This window comes from Geotrypetes seraphini, chromosome 3 (assembly GCF_902459505.1).
Source record: "Geotrypetes seraphini chromosome 3, aGeoSer1.1, whole genome shotgun sequence".
Classification (NCBI taxonomy): domain Eukaryota; kingdom Metazoa; phylum Chordata; class Amphibia; order Gymnophiona; family Dermophiidae; genus Geotrypetes; species Geotrypetes seraphini.
In genome coordinates, this window is record NC_047086.1 from 249,920,150 (window position 1) to 249,946,055 (window position 25,906).

At 43.0% G+C, this 25,906-nt stretch overlaps 1 protein-coding gene across 1 annotated transcript in view; it reads right to left on the reverse strand.

Moving 5' to 3' along the window:
- NID1 (nidogen 1) overlaps nucleotides 1–25,906 on the reverse strand; it is a 165,637-nt gene that overhangs the window by 109,775 nt on the left and 29,956 nt on the right. The window contains exons 3-5 of the mRNA XM_033938047.1: nucleotides 14,967–15,205; nucleotides 10,245–10,726; nucleotides 8,219–8,368 (exon numbers count right to left, since the gene is read on the reverse strand). Of these exons, the coding sequence (XP_033793938.1) occupies nucleotides 8,219–8,368; nucleotides 10,245–10,726; nucleotides 14,967–15,205 (871 nt within the window). The remainder of the gene's footprint in view (nucleotides 1–8,218; nucleotides 8,369–10,244; nucleotides 10,727–14,966; nucleotides 15,206–25,906) is intronic.

Genomic DNA, 25,906 nt, shown 5'->3' on the forward strand with positions numbered 1-25,906 from the left:
TTGTGTGGCAGAGAATGGGCATCTCTCCTACTGCTGGGGGGGTTGCTTGGTGGTGGGAGAGAGTGGGCATCTCTCACGCTGCTGGGAGGGTGTTGGTTGGCAGCAGGAGAGATTAAACATCTCTCCTGCTGTTATTGGTGGGGTTTTGGGGGGGGGGTTGGGGGGTCTTTTTCCCTTTATTCTGCACATGTGCCCATCGCTATCACCAGCGATGGGCACATGTAAATTTAGCGAATCTTCGCTACTCTCCACCAAACTCATTTGTATGAGCGTTTTTTGGAGAAGGACTCGTTTTTTTAATTCGCTATCAGAATGGCTGCCTGTGTGAAGACTGGGAGGAAGAGGGTGTTACATGAGAGAGAGAAAGAAACTGTGTGAAGGCTGTGGGCTAAAGAGAGAAAGAGGCCGAAGAGGGCATGGGAGAAAGAGCTATGCATGTGCATAAGCGCATGCATGTCTTGGCTCTCCAAATCTTATGAAATACTAGATGCGGTCCCAGATAAAGAAAAGGTTGGACAAGCCCAAGATAAACATGAATAAAGGTCAGAGATTGATATAATGTATTTGGATTTTCAAGAGGCATCTGACAAAGTCCCCATTAGAGATTTCTTGGTAAATTAAAAAGTCATGGAACAGTTAAGAAGGCATATTATGGTGGATTGGAAACTAGCTAAAAACAGTAAACAGAAAGGCTAATTAAATATTTTTTCCAAATGGAAAAATATCAACGGGGTGTCTGTATCAGAACCTGTGAAGTTTAATGACTAGACAATAAAAAGGTGGAAAAAAATTTATTTTCTATTTTGTGATTAGAATATATCAGATTTGAAATGTGGATCCTGCCACAGCTGGTTTTAGATATAACTGGGGACTGCAAAGCCCAGGCCATGCTTCTTTAGCTTCCAGCTGTCCAGGGGGCAGATGCCCTAGTTGCACTCCCCTAACACTATTCCTGCCATGTGTGAATGATGTATTCTGTTAGCTTGATTTTTCTATGTAGCATTCTGTAGTAGTTTGGTTTGTTCAGTTTTCTCAATAGTGGAGGGGATATTTGTGAGGAGGAGGGGAGGGGAGACGGATTTTGCTGATCCTTGTTCTGTATTATTTGTGATTTATAAAGTGACAATTGTACAGAATGTTGTTTATATACTTTAATAATAATTATTTGAGGCTTGTGCGGATGGGATCAGACAGTTTGTGGGGGAAGGGCGGGAACGGGGACTGAGCTTTGTGGAGACGGGGCAGGGATGGGGACAAAGTTTGTTCCCGTGTCATTCTCTACCTGGTGGTCTGTGGGCCAACTCCTAATCTTCACTAATGCTCCACTCGGAAAAAAAATTTTAAAAACAAAAAGGTTAATGTGAACTCAAGTCCTACCTCTGGACTTCAAAGCCTTATACCACTGCAAAATCAAGCACCTCTTTACAAAAATTAACCTCCCACTCTATAGATCCTTCCTGGTCTTATCCCAAAATATCCACTCACTCCTGAACTGCAAGATGAGAGTTTTAAAATTATCAGTGCTGTATACTGTGTATGAAGGGCTCCATGAACGAGTTGAATGTGTCTATCGTTCTGAAAAGAGCCACAGCCACGTGGTCAAAGAGCGCAGGTTGCCGAACCCTGGGCTAGGGACTCAAGACAGGAGTTCCAGCAGCTTCCAGAAGCCTAAGAAAAAACATTGAGAAGCCAAGCCAGTTCTTAGACTTTCTAGAAAGTGGTCTTAGTCACTGTGGCCTTACTCCAGAGGAGATTTAAGATCTGTTTTGGAAATTTGTCTTTTGGTTAGATCATACCAAGTGACCAGTGCAATTAGAGCAGAAGATTGGGGTCTCTGGTGAAATCCAACCTGCTGATTCCTGAATAATAAGAGGACTGTAACATCATCTTTTGGAGTATAGGAGGAGTGTGTAAATAGTTGGACTGTGTCCACCAAGAAACTATTCACTGTCAAAAAAATGTACCTCTGCTTATTTCACTAAGGAAAAGTAAAGTTAGACTTTGTTTTGGACTTACTGGTATGGCCTGCGTTACTCAAAGGGAATGAGACAGGAAGTCTGGTGCATGCTTGCTGTGGGACTCTAGCTCTGGTCCTAATAAATAAAATTACCTTTGTGTGCCCCTTCCCAGCATCTGGGTAAGCTAGGGGTTACATTTTTTATTGAGCACAACCAATACAATGAACAGTACAATGAACAAAAAAACAACATATTGCCAATACAAATGATGGGAACACAATAGGCATGGTAGGTTCTGGTGCTAACTTTAAAATGGTGCATCTAATCCCTGTTAATTATCAATAATGGAGTCTAATTACAAAGCTTTTTTGTTATAGACAAAAAAAAAAAAAGATAAAAAAACCCTTTGGTACATCAACACAAGCATTAAGCATGTATTTGTACACCAGCCAAGAAAGAATTTGTCTCCCCAGTGTAACACTGCAATCACTCACACATGTCACCAGGAAAGGATACAGGATAACAGCTGCTAAATAAATCAGTTCAAATGGAAGCAGCAATTACATTTTTGGAATATTTTTGTTGTTTTTTTTCCCCCCAAAATTTCCAAAACTGCAGACAACCATCCCACTGCATCAAGAATGCAATGTTCATGAAATGGTGGTAGCTTGCTGCAAACCATTATTTAGTGGAAATTCCTTTGTTATCCTTGCAACAATAGTCCATACAGGACACCAAGAAACTGACTAAAAAAAAATCCAAAGTGTTATATTTTTTGTGCTTTTTTTTTTTTTTAATCTAGACATAGGAAGAGAAAAGAAGAAAAGAAACTCAAACTATGCATCTACATTTAACAAATAGAACAACAAACACACTCCCTCGTACCTGCCTTCCTTTGATAAAGATCTTTGAATGGCAAACACACAGAGCCAAATGGAGCAAACTGCACTTAAATCAGCTGATTGAAAATGAGTGCTGTTTACCACATAACTGAGATGCGGAAGATATCACCTAGGTTGGGAAGCTAAGTAGGCACCTACACTATTTTAAGCTTATTTATATAAAGACGCATAGCTATACAGCCAATTTTGGGCAGGTCCTCCCTGGAGGAGTGCAACTGCATGAGTCCTGTTTGCCCCCTACCTCCAGAGCTGGGGCTGTGGTGAGTAGCAACTTTCCCTTCCTCTGAGGTGGCTGCACATGAGGTGCTGCTGTGAGCGGGACCGGAACTATAGCCTGGCTCTGGCACCAGCACCAGCACATGCTCTTTCCATGAGAAAGCCTGGATGGGCCCGAGATGAGATTGGGTGGGAAAGACCTGTCCAGGCCCGCCCACAGCTACGCCATAGGTGCTTAAGGCCCTTATTTTAGATGCCTCTACATGTGTAACAGCAGTATTTATATGGGTAGGTAACATTCCCATGCAAACTATTTAGTGGAGTTGGGACTAAAGAGGACTGTGAGGAACTACAAAGGAACCTAAACAAGCTAGAAGAGTGGGCGATGAGATGGCAGATTAAGTTTAATGTAGAGAAATGTAAAGTCTTGCATGTAGGGAACAGAAACCCCAAGTACAGCTATACGATGGGAGGGCTGGTAATGGGTGAAAGTACCCAAGAAAAGGACTTGGGGGTAATAGTGGACAACACAATGAAGCCATTGGCACAGTGCGCAGCGGCCTCTAAGAAGGCGAATAGAATGCTAGGTATTATCAAGCAAGTCATTACAACCAGATTGAAAGAGGTCATTCTGCCTTTGTACTGGACTATGGTGCATCCGCATCTGGAGTACTCCATCCAATATTGGTCGCTGTACCTTAAGAAGGATATGGTGATACTCGAGTGGGTTCAGAAAAGAGTGACACGATTGATAAAAGTTATGGAAAACCTTTCATATGCTGAGAGATTAGAGAAACTGGGGCTCTTTTCCCTGGAAAAGCGGAGACTTAGAGGGGACATGATAGAGACTTACAAGATCATGAAGGGCATAGAGAAAGTGGAGAGGGACAGGTTCTTCAAACTTTCGAAAGCTACAAGAACGAGAGGGCTTTCGGAAAAATTAAGAGGGGACAGATTCAGAACCAATGCTAGGAAGTTCTTCTTCACCCAAAGAGTGGTGGATGCCTGGAATGCACTTCCAGAGGGTGTGATAGAACAGGGTACGGTATCGGGGTTCAAGAAGGGATTGGATTAATTCCTGAAGAAAAAAGGGATAGAAGGGTATAGATAGAGGATCACTATACAGGTCCTGGACCTGATGGGCCGCTACGTGAGCGGATTGTTGGGCAAGATGGACCTCTGGTCTGACCCAGCAGAGGCACTCCTTATGTTCTTACATTACCATTTGTATTCCGCCAAAGTCCTTATAGCAGATTACAATAGAATTAAGTACCGGAAACAAATCCAGTTAAAAATAATAAAATTATAAGTGAATAAGCATACATAATAAATTTCAAGATAAAAACTTCTTAAATAGAAAAATGTTTTTAAGAGCTTCCTAAAAGCAGAGTAACAAGCTTCTGATCTAATTGAAAAAGGCAGCGCATTTCAAATTAAAGGGGCCTGATAATAAAAAGATGCCTTCCAGAACTGGAAGGTATTGCGGTATACAAATAAAAGTGTTATGTTAAATAATTTACTTTGTTTTGGGGAGAGAAATTGAAGGTAATACTGTACCCTCAAATCATGACTTTGTCTACGTACTAATGAGGAGACTAATTCCAGGAGATAAGATCGTCCTTGGCAATACAGAATATTAAAAATCAACATGCACAGCTTAAAATTTATCCTTGTGTGTATTGCGTGAATTAGAAATCAAAAAAATGGCCCTGACTGCAGTGTTCTGTACTGTCTGTAGTCTCTTCAAAACTCCCAGAAATACTATATTACAATAGTCCATCAAAGGAAATATAAGTGATTGAACTACAATTGCAAACACTGCTGTATCCAAATATTTATATACTACCTGCAGTTTTCTTAAAAGACTGAAGGCTTTCTTACTAACCAATTTAATTTGATATTCCACAGCCAGTAAATTATCTAATTGGACTCCCAGAACTCTGGTTTGCATATCAAACACATAATTATTCTGACCTATAGTTTATTTATTTACAAATTTATATATCGCATAAAACTATGCAGTTAACATATTGGTTATACACATAATATAGTTGACAAAATGTCTGTTCTAGCCAGATTCTGGAGTCTTAACCAAAGAAACTTTATTTATTTTCAATTTGTGGGACAAACCCCAATGTTCAACAGTATTAAGCACTGCTTTTAACAAGATCCAATCTAAATTCGGATTGCCAAAAGCTAACAAGATACAACTAAACAAGTTATATAGTTCTAATGTTTTACCCCAAAATTGCATCATAGAGCTCCTTTTACAAAGGTGCGCTAGCGTTTTTAGCGCACGCACCGGATTAGCGCGCGCTACCCGAAAAACTATCGCCTGCTCAAGAGGAGGCGGTAGTGGCTAGCGCGCGTTATTCCACACGTTAAGGCCTTTGTAAAAGGAGCCTATAATGCTAAAAAGTATCAGAAAGAGGGGTGAACCCCGTGGCACCCCACAAACCTATTTTCCAACCTGTGTTTAGCAGATTATTCATTTTAACTTTATATAAATAATGAGACAAAAACTCACGTATCCAATTTAATACTTTTCACTCTAAACCCCAATTTTGTAATATAAATAAAAGTAAATTTTGGTCAACTAGGTAGGTAGAAAGATCAAATTGTATGAACACAGAATTTTGCCATTGACCAAGTAATGACCTACCTTTAGCTACTAACGAGCAAACCAAGGTCTAGATACTAAGGGCTACATTCACTAAGCAAACTGATCGGTTTGCGACCCCTTAGCGACCAAATTTCCCTCCAGCCAGATTCACTAACCTCTCCTGCGATCCACTTCCAATCCGTGCATGCAAATGAGGGGAATGGCATGCAAAGTAGGTAGGGACGCGATTCACTAAACAAATTTCCCCAATCCGACTAGGCTGGCCGATCAACCCAAAAAGTGACTGCTGGGGACCAGTCGAAAACGTCTTTTCGACTCTCCAGCTCCAGCCCTGCTCTCTACTGGCCCTGCTCTCTGCTGCCCTGAACCTCTCCTGCCCTTCCCCGCACTACAAGCCCGTGGTTTTAACCCACGGGTTAAAACAACGGGCTCCCTGGCCTATGTAAAAAAAGTTAAAATTAAAAAAAAAAAAAATCACACACCCCCGTGCGCCGATGCCCCTCCGCACTTATCTCCGTGCTGATGCCCCCAGCGCAGTGATGACTACCCTCCAGCGCCAAGGCCCCGCCAACACAAGGCAGGAGGGAAGCCAACTCCCTCCTGCTATCTTAAATGCCACCTGGCCGGGCCCAGCCCAACCCCTCCCCGTACCTTTAAAATTGTTGGGAGCAATAGGGGTGCCCAGTCCCTCCTGCTCATGAGGCCTCTCGTGATCGTCTTCTGGAGCAGAGGAAGGCAAAGTCCTCCTGCTTCTGCCGTTCTACTGGCCTTAGGCCACGCCCCGATGAATCATCTGATGCATGGGGAGGGGCCTAAGGCACTGATTGGCTGAGGCGCCTCGGGCTCCTCCATTGGGAGGGGCCTGTGGCGTCTCAGCCAATCAGGGACTTCCTTAGGGAGGAGTCTAAAACAATGGCCAATCAGGGACTTCCTTAGATTCCTAAGGAAGCTCCCGATTGGCTGAGGCACCACCATTTCTTACAATACTATGCAGTACTGCACCTTTATACGTATCGTATATAACAAATCTGATATCTCTTCTTTGTAAAGATGACTACTACAATCCACACATCCAATTACTGCTATGTTTCCAGTCATTATAAAGAACATATCTGTTATAATTTTGAATTCTTCCTTTGTATATTGGGCTGCTTTATCTTGGAACTCTTACCTAATATTATTAGATAGATTAAAAGCTACCAACTGTTCTGCAAAGCACTTAAAAACTTGTAGCTCTTGTTATACTGTTTCCAACCAGTTAGAAATCTTTTATAATCGGGACAGAACTTGCGAAGGCAGATGCGGAATATAAGCATGTAGTAAAATTAACATAATATAATATAACATAACATAAAACATCACATCAGCACTTAATAGGTGTTTCCCTGGTAACTTATGGTGAGAAAAAGGCAACCCCCTAAATGTTCCTGCTCTGTGGAGCTGAGGTTAAAATGGCACCAATCAACCCTTAGTGGTAGTCTCATAATACTACCAGTAGGGATTAATGTTGTCCTAACTATATCCAGATAGTAGTTTGAATACTGCCACTCTATTCAGATATTCAGCATCACTCGTAATTCAGATAACAGTGCTATATATCTGGATTATCTTTAACTGCTGTGGCCAATATTTACAAACAAAACATTGACTGTAACAACTGCATATTGACACAAATATACAAGGTCAGTAACCAATATATGACCTCATGAATTTGCTTTTAGTTTCCTGCTCAGCTGCTGGCATCGGCAGCTGCGGAATTTGGTAGAAGAGAAGCAGGATAGGCTTGTTTGGATATCTGTCAAAAAGTTCCTACATGATTGTCAAAGTGACTCCTGCTTCTTCCTTCTCCCCCTCCCAAAGCAGCTCTGTTATATCTGGCTCCATAGACCACAACTGTTCCGAAAACAATATCAGCTCCACAGTTATTTGGTTCATTTAAACCAGGGGTGTCCAACCTTTTGGCTTCCCTGGGCCGCATTAGCCAAAAAAAAAAAAAAAAAAGTTTCTGGGGCTGCACAAACACTGCAGCAAGACAGAGGAGGGAGCCGGCAAGACGGTAAACACCCGGGGGCAGCAGAGGAAAACACTGTATCACCCTCGACCGGGGCCGCACAAAATACTTCATGTGGTCGCAGGTTGGACACCCCTGGTTTAAACAGCCATGAACCAATAATATTTTTATTCATTAGTTTTTCAATGAACATGCATCTCTAACAAATACTTTTTTTTATTTGGAGTGCTTTGACACCAGTCATTGCCATTATCATTTGCAAAACTTTACAGGGAAGAGGGACTGTTCTCTCCGATTTCTCTGTACAGTCTGACCAAGTGACTATTCCTACTATATTCAACATATGTTAATATCAGGAACTACAGAAGGCGTCTCTGCACCGTTGATGATCAAAACACAGCTATTTTTGCTACATGTTAAAAGTAAAGTACAGTACATCGATTTTTAAAATCACAAGAATGACAACCTAGCATGTCATTAAATAAGTAAAAAAAAAATGAAAAGCTACCTTCTTCAACACATTGCCGTCCATTGCCATAATAGCCAGGCACACATCTGCAACAAAAGCCAGTTGAATAGTCTCTGCACACAGCATATACAGAGCACCGATGGCGGTTAGTAGCACAGGTTTGCTGATTGCCTGTATTATATTGGAATACTGAAAAGAAAGAGCAAAACAGAAATATGATGACTAATACCTTTCCTCAGTAAAAACCTCAGCCCATGGACATACTAAAGTCCATCAGGAAAAGTTCACTGTGATAAATGCATCACTAAAAACAGAGTAATATTTTTCCTCATCAGAAAACTAGACAAGAAATCAAGTCAGCAGATAACAACAGGCATGAAGAAATAGCAGGACAGGTTTTAGATGTATTCAGTGATATCTCAGAAAGGTTACAGCAGAATGTGCTTTTAGGTAGGTTCTTTATGGGTAATATGAAAAAGGAATTCCAGGCACTGGAATACCAAGGGCACATCGAGAAACAAATTCTGTAAATGACGCGCTGCAGTTAGGCGGAGGTAGGTGCCCTAACTCCGCCTTAATGATCAATAAGGGGGCACATTTTTGTAAGGCACCGGTGTTGCATCTATGGAGGTGCAAAGGGAAGCCTATGGACGCTTAAGGCCAGCAGGGGCATGGTTTTCACTGGAAGTGGCCTTAGGTGTATATAAGCGTCCCTTTGCGCCTCCATAGGTGTAAGACCAGCGCCTTAAAAGTAGGCCTTTAAAAATCGCACATAGATGCCATTCTATAAATGGCACCTATGTGCAATTGACACACTCGGCAGCCACCGATACCGGCGCCGTTTAAGAAATCCAGCCCGAAATGTATTAGCAAAGGTCATTAGGTGCTATATGTTATTTAAATTTGAGTAAGACCAAAAAAAGAAGCACATTGCCCTCTGCCTTGAAATATGCATATATTTTTTAACTCCTACAAAGCTGCACCTTCCCTCTATGATTCATACTAAAGAAAAATCAGCAGAGTAAAAAGCAGGTAGCAGGTTAAAAGCGCTGCATGTCGACTCTTCCTGCCAACTTGAGAACAACAAACAGAGGTTAAGGAGGATAGATAGACCTCTGAGAGCAGTGGTGGCTCTTGTCATAGAAACATAGAAAAATGACGGCAGAAAAGGGCCAAAGCCCATCAAGTCTGCCCACTCTAGAGATCCCACGTGAATATCCCATTTATTTTTAAAATCTGCTACGCTGTTGGCCTCAATCACCTGCAGTGGGAGCTCGTTCCAATGATCGACCACCCTTTCGGTGAAGAAATACTTTCTGGAGTCACCTCCAACTCTTTTCAGCCACTTGCTGATTTACCAGGGGGGGAAAAAAAATCTTCCTTGGGAGCTATTGAAATAGCACAACTGAGAGAACTTAAATCTAGGAGAAAAGGCTGGTTTTATTTTTGTCCTTCTTGGCTATTTTAAATTAGATTGTAAGCAGGGATTGTACGCAGCACTGCTATAGAAATGATTAAGTAATAGTAGTAGTAAACATTTAGGCCCTAGGCACATACCTAGTTTGCCTAATCCTTAGTCCTTCCCTGAATAAGGACAAAGGCAATGGAATGGGATAGATCACCAAGGCAATGGTCTGATCACCTTTTTGTCCCATTCAGTATTAGCAGCTAGGGAGCCGGGGGTGGGGGAGGGGGGGTAGTTAGAGATTTGTTTGCTTGTTTGCTCCGAAACAAAAAGATATTAAGCTGACCCTGTTAGATGAAGTTGTTTGAGGAGGTAACGATACATTTAGAGAAGGGAATAACAGATATATACATAGAAAGAATCTTATAAGGCTGATTTTCTTAGAGGTTAAAAGGCACATTAACAGTTAACATGCCCAATACATTTGCATCATTTTGCTCTACTATCCATTCAAGTCGTACTGTTTAACAGCTGAACCCAAGGGGTTTTATATAGATAAAAATTAAACCAGTATGGATTCACAAGGTTAAAAAAAATCATAAATTGTATTTGGCTAATCTGCTAGAGATTTCCAAAGCTCTGCAGTTTCATTGACCTTACCAACTCCAGTGTTATCAAATTCTTCATCCACGACCACAATTTCAGGATTCTGCTGGGGGAACTGTGGGACATCAAACCGAGCAGGCTGGATATCCAAGGGAGTTATGTTGGCGTCTTGCTTAATGATGGAATGCTCAGGGGATGCTTGCTGATGAATTTTATATTGTGGATCTTCAGCTGCAGCTGGCTGAGGATTATGAATGTCATACTGCTGGTCTCCTCGGTTGCTGGGAACTTCATACAACACTTCTTGATGCCCTTCACCTATTGCATCAGGGGGCTGATAGATGGATGAAGTTGAATGCTCTTCAGTGAAACTCTTGCCATGGCCAACATTCTGTGACTCTCCATCATGGGAGTTGTGCTGGTTAACAGTCTCAGGGATTCCTTTAAAAATGCTGGCTATCTGGGCTGCCACAATGCTGGAAGATGAACTGCTAATATCAAAGACCCAAACTCCTTGCTTACCAGAATTGCTGCTCCTAAAATGCCAATAAAAATGTCAAGTCAGCGAGTAAAACACATTAGTTAAGGCACAGGGTCAGTGTTAATTGTCTTGATATCAGAGCTGTTGGAGATACACAGCTGCTTGAAGATATCTATAAAGCCTTATATACTAACAGAACATTATTGCTCAAAGTTTGTGTTTTAAGTCACTCAGACCCAGATTCTCAAAACTTTAATGCCGTCTCTAAACTGTTTTCTGGCAGTTTAGTGGCAGATTATCATAAGGTATTATCTCTGTCTTTAGCAAGGTTTTTAACAGTCTGTGACATTGACATGTAATGGGCTCTTCAACATTGAAATGAGCCCTCTGGTGGATTCTTAAAAAATGCCAAGCAATTTTCAAAAAGTGGCTTTTGGCGACAAAAATAAGCAACTGGTCCAGGGGTGCCGGTCAGTGTCAGAGACTGCTAGAAAGCCCCTGTATTGTGATGCAGTAGGAGATATGCCCATTCTCTCCACTGTATCACAACACCTCTTCCCTGCAGCAGTGGCAGCAAACACCCACCCCCCTGGAATGGCGGCGACACCCCCTGCAGCGGGAGAGATGCCCACACTCTCCCACTGCCCTAAAATCCTGGCAGCAACACCCCCTGCAGTAGGAGAGATGCCCACACTCTCCCGCTGCCATATAATCCCGGCCGCAACCTGACTCCCTCCCCCTGCAGTGGAAGAGATGCCCACTTTTCCCCGCTGACAAGTGACCCCCCCTCCCCCGTCTCCACTTTCCCCTCCCCCTTACCTCAAATAGATGACCTGGAGGGTCGCTGACTCCCTCTTCCCAGTTACCTGCATCATCTAAAATGGGCCTTCCCCTCCCCGGTGCATCTTGGGATGCACTGGAGAGGGGCCTGAGGCTCTGATTGGCCCAGGTTATATAAAGCCCCTCGGGCCCTGAGGCTCTGATTAGCCCGGACGCCTAAGACCCCTCCTATGGGGCATCCGGGCCATTTTAGATGACGCACTCATGCTTTACTCTTCATCTCTAAACATACTCCTCTGAGCACCCTTTCAAAATGCAGCTTAAAAAATGTGCATTGTAAACCCCTGTTAGAGTCATGATTTCAGTATTTCTATGATACCATGGCATTATAGTCTTTACACAGCTTCTAATGGATGAGTCACACTACCTTAGTGTTCATTTCTGTATACAAACTTTCTGACATCAGCATTCTGCGCCCAATCAAAAGGTGGGAAATAGTCTTCAGTTCTGTGCTACAGAGCCTGCACATGTCTCTATTTATCCAGCCTTTTCTATGTATGCAGCAAAGCAACTTTTGTCAAGAACATAAGAATTGCCGCTGTTGGGTCAGACCAGTGGTTCATCGGGCCCAGCAGTCCGCTCACGCAGCGGCCCCTAGGGCAAAGACCAGTGCCCTAACTGAGACTAGCCCTACCTGCATACATTCCAGTTTAGCAGGAACTTGTCTAACTTTGTCTTGAATCCCTGGAGGGTGTTTTCCCCTATAACAGCCTCCGGAAGAGGGTTCCAGTTTTCCACCACTCTCCTGGTGAAGAAGAACTTCCTTACGTTTGTACGGAATCTATCCTCTTTTAACTTTAGAGATTGCCCTCTTGTTCTCCCTTCCTTGGAGAGGGTGAACAATCTGTCTTTGTCTACTAAGTCTATTCCTTTCATTATCTTGAATGTTTCGATCATGTCCCCTCTCAGTCTCCTCTTTTCAAGGGATAAGAGGCCCAGTTTCTCTAATCTCTCACTTTACGACAACTCCTCCAGCCCCTTAACCATTTTAGTCGCTGTTCTCTGGACCCTTTCGAGTAGTACCATGTCCTTCTTCATGTACGGTGACCAGTGCTGGACGCAGTATTCCAGGTGAGGGCATACCATGGCCCAGTACAGTGGCATGATAACCTTCTCTGCATCTTCTCTACCCTGAATAACTTCGTATCATCTGCAAATTTAATCACCTCACTCGTACCAATTTCCAGGTCGTTTATAAATATGTTGAAGAGCACCAAACCCTGTGGCACTCCATTCGTGACGTTTTTCCAGTCCGAGTAGTGTCCCATTCACCCCCACTCTCTGTTTTCTACCCGCCAGCCAGTTTTGAATCCACATGAGTATTTCACCCTCGATTCCATGGCTCGCAATTTTCCAAAGTAGTTGCTCATGTTGAACTTTGTCAAACGTCTTCTGAAAATCCAAATATACAATGTCGACCGGGTCACCCTTGTCTATCTGCCTGTTTACTCCCTCGAAGAAGTACAGCAAGTTCATCAAGCAAGATCTTCCTTTGCCAAAGCCGTGCTGGCTGGTCGTCATCAGATCGTGTCCATCAAGGTGATCAATGATGCAGTCTTTTATCAGCGCCTCTACCATCTTTCCGGGTACCGAGGTCAGACTAACAGGTCTGTAGTTTCCCGGATTTCCCCTCGAACCTTTCTTGAAGATCAGCGTAACATTTGCCACTTTCCAGTCTTCCGGAATCCTTCCTGATTTGATCAACAGACTGGCTATTAGTTGAAGCAGTTCAGCTATAGCCCCTTTCAGTTCCTTGATTACCCTTGGATGGATGCCATCCAGTCCCGGGGATTTATCGTTTTTAAGCCTATCAATCTGCCTGCATACCTCTTCTAGACTGACCGTCAACCCAGTCAGTTTCCCATCTTCGTTTCCTGTGTATAGCCTGTCGGATTCCGGTATGTTGTGTATATCCTCTTCATAAGGAGAGCGACTAAACTGATAAAAGGTATGGAAAATTTTTCATACGCTGACAGGTTAAAAATGCTGGGGCTGTTCTCCCTGGAGAAAAGGAGACTTAGAGGGGACATGATAGAAACCTTCAAAATCCTAAAGGGCATAGAGAAAGTGAATAGGGACAGATTCTTCAAACTGAGGGGAGCCACAAACACTAGGGGCCACTCGGAGAAATTGAAGGGGGATAGGTTTAGAACAAATGCTAGGAAGTTCTTTTTTACCCAGAGGGTGGTGGACACATGGAACGCGCTTCCGGAGGATGTGATAGGCCAGAAATCTGTACAGAGGTTCAAGGAGGGTTTGGATAGGTTCCTGAAGGAAAAGGGGATAGAGGGGTACAGATAGAACTTGAGGTAGGTTAAAGAAATGGTCAGAAACCACTTCACAGGTCGCGGACCTGATGGGCCGCCGCGGGAGCGGACCGCTGGGCAGGATGGACCTCTGGTCTGACCCAGTGGAGGCAACTTCTTATGTTCTTATGTTCTTATAAATACAGACTCAAAAAAATGTGTTCAGTTTGTCAGCAATGGCTTTGTCTTCCTTTAGCACTCCCATGGTCGTCCAACGGCCCCACCACTTCCTTCACGGGTCGTTTCCCCTTGATATATCGAAAGAACGGCTTGAAGTTTTTTGCCTCCTTGGCTATTTTTTCCTCGTAGTCTCTTTTGGCCCCTCTTATCACCTTATGGCACCTGCTTTGATGCCGTTTGTGCTTTTTCCAGTTTTTGTCCGTTTTTGACCTTTTCCATTCCTTAAACGAAGTCTTCTCGTCTCTGATCGCTTCCTTCACCGCTAAAGTAAGCCACGCCGGTTCCTTGTTCTCTTTCCTCTTAGATCCCTTGTTGAAACACTATACTGTATCAATCACTCATGTTTATGTAGGGATGTGGCCATTTTCCTATTCCTATCCCTACCAGGTATTAACAGGTGATATTCCTGTATGATAAATTCTAGCTAGTGGCCCAGAAAGGAGAAACAACCAGCAGGAAGACATTCTTTAGATGCTGTTTCCTATGCTGCATTTTAGCATCATACAATCTCCTGTTACCCAGGGAAATGTAGCTGCACATTTATGTGGCAATAAAGTATTTTAAAATGACAACATTGTGCTGGTCCACTGCATTAGGTTGTTGAATTTGCAGCATTATCCAGAATAAATAATCTTATTGCTAATCTGAACAGATCACAAATAAAATGAGAATTTGTAATGTTGTACTTTCCAATTGCAGCTACATAAACTGAGGTAGAGGTAGGAAAAGTGCTTTCCTTCCACCACAGTCAGCAAACCATTACAGGTCAATTATATTTTTCAATCTAGAAAGAGACGTGTATGAGTATTTGTATCTTGCCTTGTTAACATTTCCTTTTCTTGCTGTATATTAAAATCAATAAAATCTTTGAACTGAAAACCACCCCCAGTATAAAAGTATATTAAACCAGAGATTTAATGCAGGAACTACTGAAAAGTAAGGACTAATTAACTATGCTATAAAACATACCTGACTAAATTTTTCAAAGACTGCTCATCGTTGGCAAATTCATTATAGGCCCCCTGTGTTTTCCAGAAAAGGAAACTTCCGGTGCCTTTGCCAAATCCAACTTTCGCAAATATCTTTTCATCACCACTGTAGGCCTTCTTAGACTGCGTGCCATAGAACTGCAAACCATCTTCTGGATAAATAAATATGGCATAGGAAGTAGATTCATCTGAGGCTAATATAGCCTGAAACGTGTTTCTCTGTGGAAAGAAATTAAGTTAATTTCAGTTGTAAGAACAATTTGAGGCTTGAAGGGGAAAAACAACCAGCAGAGGGTGATTTGCACTGGAAACCATAGCACACTAGAGAGGAATCTACAGACTGAAACACTGTGCAACATTCAGAAGAGTGAACCCTGTTAAATATTCACCATCAATTTTTCATTTGAAGTTGGTAACTGAACACACAGCAATTAAATATGGAGGGACAGAATATAGAAACATATGCAGATAGAGACAAAGATACATTCTTCCAGATTTTTCTGAATTTAAAAGGCAACTGTGTTTGCACAGGCATTTTTAGCTTGAGTTTGTTCAGACAGTGTTATGTTTTAGTGATGGATTAGGAAAAGGTTGTGGGGCTCATTTTCAAAGCACTTAGACACACAAAGTACCATAGGTTTCTTTGTGTGAAAATGAGCGCCTGTATGTGCTATGCTTTATCCTTCTGTTTTATTATTACATAGTAACATAGTAAATGACGGCAGATAAAGACCTGAGGTACATTATGTAATCCATCTAGCTTTAGATGGACTAAAAACATTTTAAATAAATGTGACCAGATCAGTAATTCCAGAACCTCTAAAAGATCTTCTGGGTGTTATGGGCCGAATTCCTCCTGCCACCACCCCAAGACATCCCCCAGCAGGAGGGATTCCCACTCCTTCCTGCTGGAAACCCCTCCCCCCAAGACATCCCCCAGCAGGAGGGAGCAGAACCCCCACTCCCCCAAAACATCTCCTGGCACCCCGACATCCCCCTCCCCCAGCCCACTTGGACCCCATCAGGACCTTTTTTAGTTGGCCAGATGGAGGGATGCTTACTCCCTCTGGCTGGCAGTCCTGCCCCCACTGAATGGCGGGCTTTCCTCTTCCTGGTGCATTGTGGGATACACCGGGGAGAGGTCTAAAGCCCTTATTGACCCAGGCCCACGATGTACCGGGAAAGGGAAGGCCTGATATTCAGTGGAGGTGGACCTGCCGGCCGGAGGGAGTAAGCATCCCTCCAGCCGGCCAACTAAAAAAGGTATTGGTAGGGTCCAGGTGGGTTTGTTGGGGGGGGGGGGTCCAGAAGAAGAGACTGGGAATACCTCCTGCCGATGATCTTAGGGGGGGATGGGTTTCTGGCAGGAGGAAGTGACATTCAGAGGGTGGGAGGGCTTCGGGGGTTCTAGCAGGAGGGAGGGAGCATCTGAGTTAGTGAATCAAAACAAGCACAAAATATACAGATACTAAATAAGACCAAATAATATTTTACAGTAGTCAGAATGATAAGATCAATGAACCCATTTTTGTACTCGTACACCTGCTCATAGGATCTACACATTTTGAAATGGAAGACTGATAGGGTTAAAGATATTGAAAAGTTCAGTTTTCATTCAGGTGGTATAATTTGCCCTGAAAATCCAAAACACGGTAACCATTGAGAATGCAAATATGAGAAATCCAAAAACTGATTTCTTTGAATAAATCCCCATGATGTAATTTTTGATCGATATTGTGTTCTGGCTTAACATATCTCCCATTTATCAAGAAATAACTGTTTTGGACTTTTGCTTCAGGTTTGAAAATGAATCCAGTGTTAAGTCTAAGTCCGCAAAACATCTAAAGCCGAAGGCAGAGAAACTGCCATTTTTGAACAAGACATTCAAATTTATTTTTTTCCAAATATCCCCTATTTGGACACCAAAACGTCTAGGTCAGGGCTGCCCAGTTTTTTAGGATATCCACAATGAATATGTACGAGAGAGATTTGCCTCCACTGCCTTCTTGGTATGCAAATCTTTCTCTCATGCATATTCATTGTGGATATCCTGAAAACCTGGCCTGCCAGCAGATCTTGAGGACCGGACTTGGGAAGCCCTGGTCTAAGCTGTCAGGATGTCTAACTTTATTCACAATTTTCAATCCCCCCCCAAAAAAAGTCCTAGTTAGAAACATCCAAATAGATACCATTTAGACTAGGGAGGGGCCAGCAATCTAATGGACTGGTAAACGATCTTACCAAGTCCATAGTAATAACAAACAATCCTGCAGATGGACAAAAACACTTGCGGAGTTCCGCAGGGCTCCCCTTTATCCCCTACCCTGTTTAACATCTACTTTGCCCCATTGGGGAATCTACTGCAAAGCTTAAAAGTCAAATTCTATATCTACGCAGATGACATATGATACCTAACCTCCGAGACAGAGAATCACCTGGCTTTCGTCCTAAAACAAATCGAATTATGGACGACAGAATTCAAACTGAAACTTAACTCAGATTAAACCAAATTTTTTTCTGGCAAGCCCAAACGATAAAATCAAAGACTCAAAAATTTCCTTTAACGGTCAGGACTTCCCTATTGTCGAGTCCATAAAAATTATGGACTCTCGACCGATACCTTACTTTAGACGCTTACACGGATCTACTGACCAGAAAATGCTTCTCAACATTAATGGAAGCTAAGAACCATCAAAAAATACTTTGATGCAGCATCATTCCGTCTACTAGTACAATCTTCTATTCTAAGCACGCTGGACTTTTGCAACATTATTTACTTGGAATCCTTCAAGAAAACCCTTCAAAAACTCTGAATTATTCAAAATTCAGCAGTACGTCTGATTTTCAGTTTAAAAAAAAAATGGGAACACATAAGTCCCTATTATCAAAGACTTCACTGGCTGCCCCTCGACGCTAGAGTTTTATTTAAATTTTCTTGCCTCTGTTTCAAATCAGTCTTCGGTTTGGCCCCTATGTACTTGGTCTCCCACTTCAATTTGGGTTGCACTATTAGGCCCACACGTAAAATCCACATATTTACACACCCAACAATAAAAGCCTGTCGTTACAAAAGATTCCTGGACAGAACTCTAGCCTTCCAGGCAGGTAAACTGAACGACTGGCTGGGTAACATTATCATGCTCTCCTCATCCTATATTAGTTTTAGAAAATAAGTAAAAACGAAACTGTTCAACCGATTTGTCACCTAAGAATTTGGTGTTCATTAACTCTCATATTCTGTATACTTAATCCATTGCTTCTACATTGTAACTACGTCGCTGACTGTCCAGCTCTTCTTATTTGTACTTGTATTCATTGTTTCTATATTGTAACTATATCGCTGACTGTCCAGCTCCTCTTATTGTAAACCGCCTCGAACTACCATGGCTTTGGCGGTATATAAGAAATAAAATTATTATTATTATTATTAAATTGACAGGTTTCTTATAAGTACCAAAAACAGAATATATGGTTGGGAGAGATGGGAAAGGGGAAGGGATAAAAATTTATATAATGTATCAATGATTGTTTATAAGTGATGTATTTATTGTTACTGTGAATGAATATACAGTGGTGCCTCGCATAACGGACGCCTCGCACAGCGAACGCTGCGCACAACGAACTTTATGTCTTGATTCGTACAACGAACTTCGTTTCACACAACGAAGTCGCCCGAGCTGCATCCTTCCGCGCAGGCACTGCGCTTAACTGCCCTCTCTCCGCCTGGCTCCCTCTTGCCCCCCCCCGACTCCCCGACACGATCGGGGCAAGAGGGAGCCCAAGCCCTCTTGCCCCCCCGACTCCCCGACACGATCGGGGCAAGAGGGAGCCCAAGCCCTCTTGCCCCCCCGACTCCCCGACACGATCGGGGCAAGAGGGAGCTCAAGCCCTCTTGCCCCCCCGACTCCCCGACACGATCGGGGCAAGAGGGAGCCCAAGCCCTCTTGCCCCCCCGACACGATCGGGCCAGGGGGGAGCCCAAGTCCTCCTGGCCACGGCGACCCCCTAACCCCACCCTGCACTACATTACGGGCAGGAGGGATCCCAGGCCCTCCTGCCCTCGACGCAAACCCCCCCTCCCCCCAACGACCGCCCCCCCCAAGAACCTCCGACCGCCCCCCAGCCGACCCGCGACCCCCCTGGCCGACCCCCACGACACCCCCAACCCCCTTCCCCGTACCTTTCTGTAGTTGGCCGGACAGACGGGAGCCAAACCCGCCTGTCCGGCAGGCAGCCAACGACGGAATGAGGCCGGATTGGCCCATCCGTCCCAAAGCTCCGCCTACTGGTGGGGCCTAAGGCGCCTGGGCCAATCAGAATAGGCCCGGGAGCCTTAGGTCCCTCCTGGGGGCGGGGCCTGAGGCACATGGGCCCAACCCGACCATGTGCCTCAGGCCCTGCCCCCAGGAGGGACCTAAGGCTCCCGGGCCTATTCTGATTGGCCCAGGCGCCTTAGGCCCCACCAGTAGGCGGAGCTTTGGGACGGATGGGCCAATCCGGCCTCATTCCGTCGTTGGCTGCCTGCCGGACAGGCGGGTTTGGCTCCCGTCTGTCCGGCCAACTACAGAAAGGTACGGGGAAGGGGGTTGGGGGTGTCGTGGGGGTCGGCCAGGGGGGTCGCGGGTCGGCTGGGGGGGCGGTCGGAGGTTCTTGGGGGGGGCGGTCGTTGGGGGGAGGGGGGGTTTGCGTCGAGGGCAGGAGGGCCTGGGATCCCTCCTGCCCGTAATGTAGTGCAGGGTGGGGTTAGGGGGTCGCCGTGGCCAGGAGGACTTGGGCTCCCTCCTGGCCCGATATTGTCGGGGAGTTGGGGAATCGGCGGGGCAAGAGGGCTTGGGCTCCCTCTTGCCCCGATCGTGTCGGGGAGTCGGGGGGGCAAGAGGGCTTGGGCTCCCTCTTGCCCCGATCGTGTCGGGGAGTCGGGGGGCAAGAGGGCTTGGGCTCCCTCTTGCCCCGATCGTGTCGGGGAGTCGGGGGGGCAAGAGGGCTTGAGCTCCCTCTTGCCCCGATCGTGTCGGGGGTGCCAGGGACCACACGGAGTCACCCACCGTACCACCCGATTCGGGTAAGCGCAGGTATCGGTGGGTGGCTTATTTGCGGGGGGGTGCCTTATTTTACATTTTTTTCTAAAAAGGGGGGCTGTCTTATTTGATGGCCCTGCCTTATCATCGGGGAAACACGGTAGAAAAAAAAAAAAAATGAACAGTTAAGTCCCAGTTTTTGCCGCTGAGACTCTGCCCTCTCTCACTGTAAAATTAGACTCTACTTAGTCTGTCTTTAAATTTAAAAAATGTGTGTTGTTTTAAAAAACAATTATGTTTTTAGATGTATCTAAATAAAAATAATAACCAAAAATTTATCTTTTTTTATGTCATCTTAGCATATTTTATGCTGCAGAACGAATTATTTTTTTTTACATGTATTCTTATGGGAAAACGCGTTTCACATAACGAACGTTTCGCATAACAAACTTGCTCCTGGAACCAATTAAGTTCGTTGTGTGAGGCACCACTGTATTTTACACTTAATGTAATTTTGAAAATGAATAAAGAATTTATAAAAAAAACAAAACAAAAACAGACTCTCTGTTGTAAAAGGAATCTACACCATGAAGAGACAGATACTCATTCTCCCAACACTGGATGCTTGTTGTAGCTCTCCAGGTGAGAATTCTTAAGTCTTGCTTGGCCTCCTTAACTTAGGCTCTTATTAGAACCTGGTGAAATTGACTGTCGAAGGTGTATGGCGATTACTACTAGACTACAACTTCAAGGCTTGATGTCACCAAGTTTAAATCCAGCAACCTAAGCTGTATTCTCTCAGTGGCCCTTAAGTATGTCAACTCATATGTTTGAAATAACCTCTTCTATGAAAATTGATGAATTAGAGAAATACTTTCTTCGTTTTTTTCTTTTTATTTCTAATCTTTACATTCACATTATATAATACATTGGCTAACTCTTTATGTAATAATAGAAATCATTAATATACCATAGGTCATATATATATTAAACGGGGATATAGAAATCTCAAGTGCTCGCAGCAGTCTGATGTTAAGAACTTGTCTTTGTCAGAACTGCCTATTGCTGGCTATCATTGGTTCTTTTTTATATATCCCCCTAAACTGACTATACTCTAAATTGATATATATCTTTCTATTTATTTATTATGAGTATTAGTCCTTCTTTCATAATCCCAATCACCATCTTATTTTTAAGGCTGAACAATAATGTAGCCGCTGCTTATGGGTTCCAAAGGCTTTCTAGCGTTTCTATATTCTTAGCTTATTCAACATAGATGCCAAGGACTCCCAATGAAGGTAACTGAATGACCTGGTATTTTAGATTTCATAGGTGGTGCCCAGCTCTACGAAGCGTCTCCGTTTCACTCACAACTGAGCTTCTTCAGGAGATCATCAAAATGGGCCTGCATCCAAATCCACTGTTTGAACTTTTTTCATTTTTCCAAAATTTTGATCAACGTGGTTCCTTCCACCAACCTTCATTAATCGGCCTCCTGGAGAAGCTCAATTGTGAGTGAAACAAAGATGCTCCGTAGAGCTGGGCACCAGCTATGAAATCTAAAATACCGGGTTATCCAGTCACCTTCAATGGGAGTCCTTGGTATCTATGTTGAATAAGCTAAGTACATAGAAATGCTAGAAAGCCTTTGGAACCCATAAGTAGTGGCTACATTATTGTTCAGCCTTAAAAATAAGATGGTGATTGGGATTATGAAAGAAGAACTAATGCTCTATAAAAAATAAATATAGAAAGATATCAATTTAGAGTATAGCCAGTATAGGGGGATATATAAAAAAGAACCAATGATCTCAGTCTTAAAGATGATGCGAGTGGAACAGTGAATCACTTGTTTTCTCTGTCCAACATTTCTAGGATTAGGAGGCATGCAATGAAGCTACTAAGTAGCAGATTTAAAACAAACCGGAGAAAATATTTCTTCACTCAACATGCATCTAAACTCTGGAATTTGTTGCCAGAAAATGTGGTGAAAGCAGTTAGTTTAGCAGGGTTTAAAAAAGGTTTAGATAATTTCAAAAGTCCATAAGTCTTTATTAAGATGAACTGGGTGCATTCGTCAACAACAGAATATGCTAAATTTCAAGAGATTGCTTAAATGGCATCTCTTTTGTCAGATGAAATACAGGGTATGAAATTGAATAAATTTAGGAAGAATAAAGAGTGATGACTAAGGTGCTGGTCACCGATGTATTTTATTGTCTGATATTTTGTTTGTTTTGTAGGTATGTTTGATGTTGGATCTGGGTTGTATTTTATAAGTAATTTTATATTTTGGTATGCAAGTTTGTAACCTGCCCTGGATAAGGATAGGATATAAATAAATAATGCAAACCAAACTTGGGGGAATCAACTGCTTATTCCTAGGATAAACAGCATAAGATCTGTTTCTCTCTTTGGGATCTTGCCCAGTACTTGTGACCTGGGTTGGCCATTATTGAAAACAGGATATTGGGCTTGATGGCCCTTCTGTCTGTCTCAGTATGGTAATTCTTTATGTTCATGAAGGGATGAACTTGCTTGCAGCAGCTATTGCTTAGGAACAATTCTGACCTTTAAAGCTCCCACTTTACAAAAGATAATTGCAGTAACACCAGCAGAGGATGAAAAATGAGCATTCTATGGCAATGTTGCAATGCCAGCCACTCTGCACTTGAGCATCAGAGTAGCTAGCTACATTTATGCTCGGCCAGATGCCGCAGGAAACAAACTGAGCTGGGAGGAATTTATTATTAAAAAGAAAACTTCAGCTTGTTCACAGGCAGTAGGTATGATGTCACTGTTCCACAAAATCTGACGTCACACAAAGTATTCCCACGTCTAGTCAGTAGGAATAATCTACTGCAAGTAGAGTGAAAATCTGACCAGAAGAATTTATCCCCCCCCCCACTTTTACAAAAACATGGAAGAGGTTTTTAGCAGTGGCCGATGAACTGAATGCTTTGCGCTACTCCGACGCTCATAGAAACTTATGACTGTCGGAGCAACACAGAGCATTCAGCACACCAGCTGGTGCTAAAAACCTCTTCCGCGCTTTTATTAAAAGGGAAGTTAGGCAATCAAAGCTATTATCCAACTAGGAAACTGATCTTCTGAAGGATTCAATTACTTGTGTTCATCTGTTTTACCTGTTGCAAAATTTTATGTATGTAAGAACATAAGAACATAAGAACTGCCATCTCCGGATCAGACCCATGGTCCATCGAGTCCGGCGATCCGCACACACGGAGGCCCAGTCAGGTATACCTGATGTAGTTTTAGTCACCCATATCCCTCTATGCCTCTCGTAAGGAGATTGTGCATCTAATTTGCCTTTGAATCCTAGCACAGTGGATTCCTTAATAACCTCCTTTGGGAGAGCATTCCAGGCATCTACCACTCGCTGCGTGAAGCAGAACTTCCGGACATTTGTCCTAGACTTGTCCCCCCTTAGCTTCAAACCATGTCCTCTTGTCCTTGTCACGTTGGACAATGTAAATAATTTATTTTCCTGCTCTATTTTATCGATGCCTTTCAGTATTTTGAACGTCTCGATCATGTCTCCTCGCAGCCTCCTCTTCTTAAGGGAGAACAGTCCCAGTTTCTTGAGTCGTTCCTCATATTTCAAATTCTCCATACCTCTTATTAGCTTTGTTGCTCGTCTCTGCACCCTCTCCAGCAGTTTTATATCCTTTTTTAGGTTTGGAGACCAATGTTGGACACAATATTCCAAGTGTGGTCTGACCATTGCTCTATAAAGCGGCATTATGACTTTCCTCGATCTACTCGTGATTCCTTTCTTTATCATACCTAACATTCTGTTTGCTTTCTTTGCCGCTGCCGCGCATTGTGCTGATGTCTTCAGGGTCCTATCTATGTAACACTTTTGTAAACCGTTTAAAATGGTTTTAAAATAATAAATAAATAGATAAATAAATAGCAAAACTTCCTTTTTAAATCTTTTTTTTTATTATTATTATTATTATTATTACATCCTATTGGCCCACAGGATGTAATTTAAAAAAATTTGAAAAGGAAGAATAAACTGGAACTCTGATCATGACTCCTTGTTGGCCTATCAAAAATTGTTGGAGGTGTACAAGAGTACCTTTGAGGCCAAGAAGGAGTTTCTGGATTGTAAAACTGGGGCTGTGGCAAATTTGTCAAAATAAGTTGTAAAAAAATTCACCTCAGGGGCTTTGCAACCTAACGATTGTTCTCTCTCTAGTCAGGAGTTTTTAGAGTTTTTTTCTCTCCAAAGTTCAGAAGAGCTCTTTAGAATTTTGTGGAAATTTCTCAGGATATGTTATAGTCTGATTTTGAGGTTGTAACAGAATCAGAGCTAAAAAGCATAATTCAGCAATTAAATAAAGCTACATGTTCCATTGACTCATGTCTGCTTGGTGTACTTGTTATTATTGTGAATTCGCTAACATCCTCAGTTTCGTTAATAGTTACATATTCCTTGTCTGCTGCTCATGTTCCATCTAAGCTAAAGAAAGCTATTGTTCAACCTATATTAAAGAATCGTATAGATGGGATATTATTGGAACATTTTCACCCAATATTTTCATTAAATTTTTGGGCTAAGGTGTTGGAAAAGATAGTTTTAGGACAGTTGCAAGATTTTTGAGACAGACATAATATCCTAAATGACTTTCAGTTTGACTATAAACCCAAGTATTCAACAGAATTATTACTGCTTTCTGTTCTTGACATCTTATGTATGGGTTTAGATCAGGAGTGCCCAAAAGGCCAATCACAATTGACCAGTGCAACATGAGTTGATCACGGATAGACTTGCTTTGCCTTCTCCCTGCTTCCCCGACGCCACAAAAACCAGGCGTGTGCAACCACTTGGTGAGGGCGTGAAACCTTTTGTAAAGACTTTAGCTTTTTCTGAAATACTGCCTGCATATGGAAAAGGAGAGCAAAGAGTGAAAAACACAGAGGACTTTAATAGATGGCTCAGAGCCTGGTGTCATCAAGAAGGCTTCAGGTACATAGGAGGATGGGGAAATACATGGAAGGACAAGAAGCTATATTGCACTGATGGGCTACATATTACTACAGCAGGAAAAAGAAACCTTGCAGAGAAATTTAGACAATATTTTTCTAGGCATTTAAACTAGAAGGTGGGGGTGGTGTATGTACGAAGGACAATTATAGAGACCACCCCCGGCAAAAGAAAAGATGTGATAGTAGTAAAGGCTGCAACATAAGCAATATCAGCAACTCATTTCTTAGTATTGCAACGGAAAGTGAAACGACACAAAAATCCATACGAAAAAGGAGATTATCGCTGAAAAATAGCTGGAAAGCGATGACCACAAATGCTCACAGTCTAAGCAACAAAGTTCATGATCTGCAAGCCCTGATATTAGAGGCAGATCTAGATATTGTTACTATCACAGAGACATGGTTCAGTGAATCACATGGATGGGATGCAAACATACCGGGATATAATCTTTTTAGGAAGGACAGAGATGGTCATAAAGGTGGAGGAGTAGCTCTCTATGTAAAGATCAATATCCAAGCGACCAAAATGCAAGGGACCTGGGGAGAGGAAGAAGCGATATGGATTGCTCTGAAAAGAGAAGATGGAACTTCTATCTACGTGGGTGTAGTCTACAGACCTCCGACTCAAATCGCAGCAAATTGATAAGGATCTGATTGTGGATATCCAAAAGTTTGGAAGGAAAGAGGAGGTTCTGCTGTTGGGAGATTTCAACCTGCCGGATGCGGACTGGAATGTTCCGTCTGCGGAATCAGAAAGAAGTAGGGAGATTGTGGATGCCTTTCAAGAGGCTCTGCTCAGACAAATGGTGACGGAACCCACAAGGGAAAAAGCGATATTGGATCTGGTCCTCACAAATGGAGAGAGTATCTCTAATGTTCGAGTGGG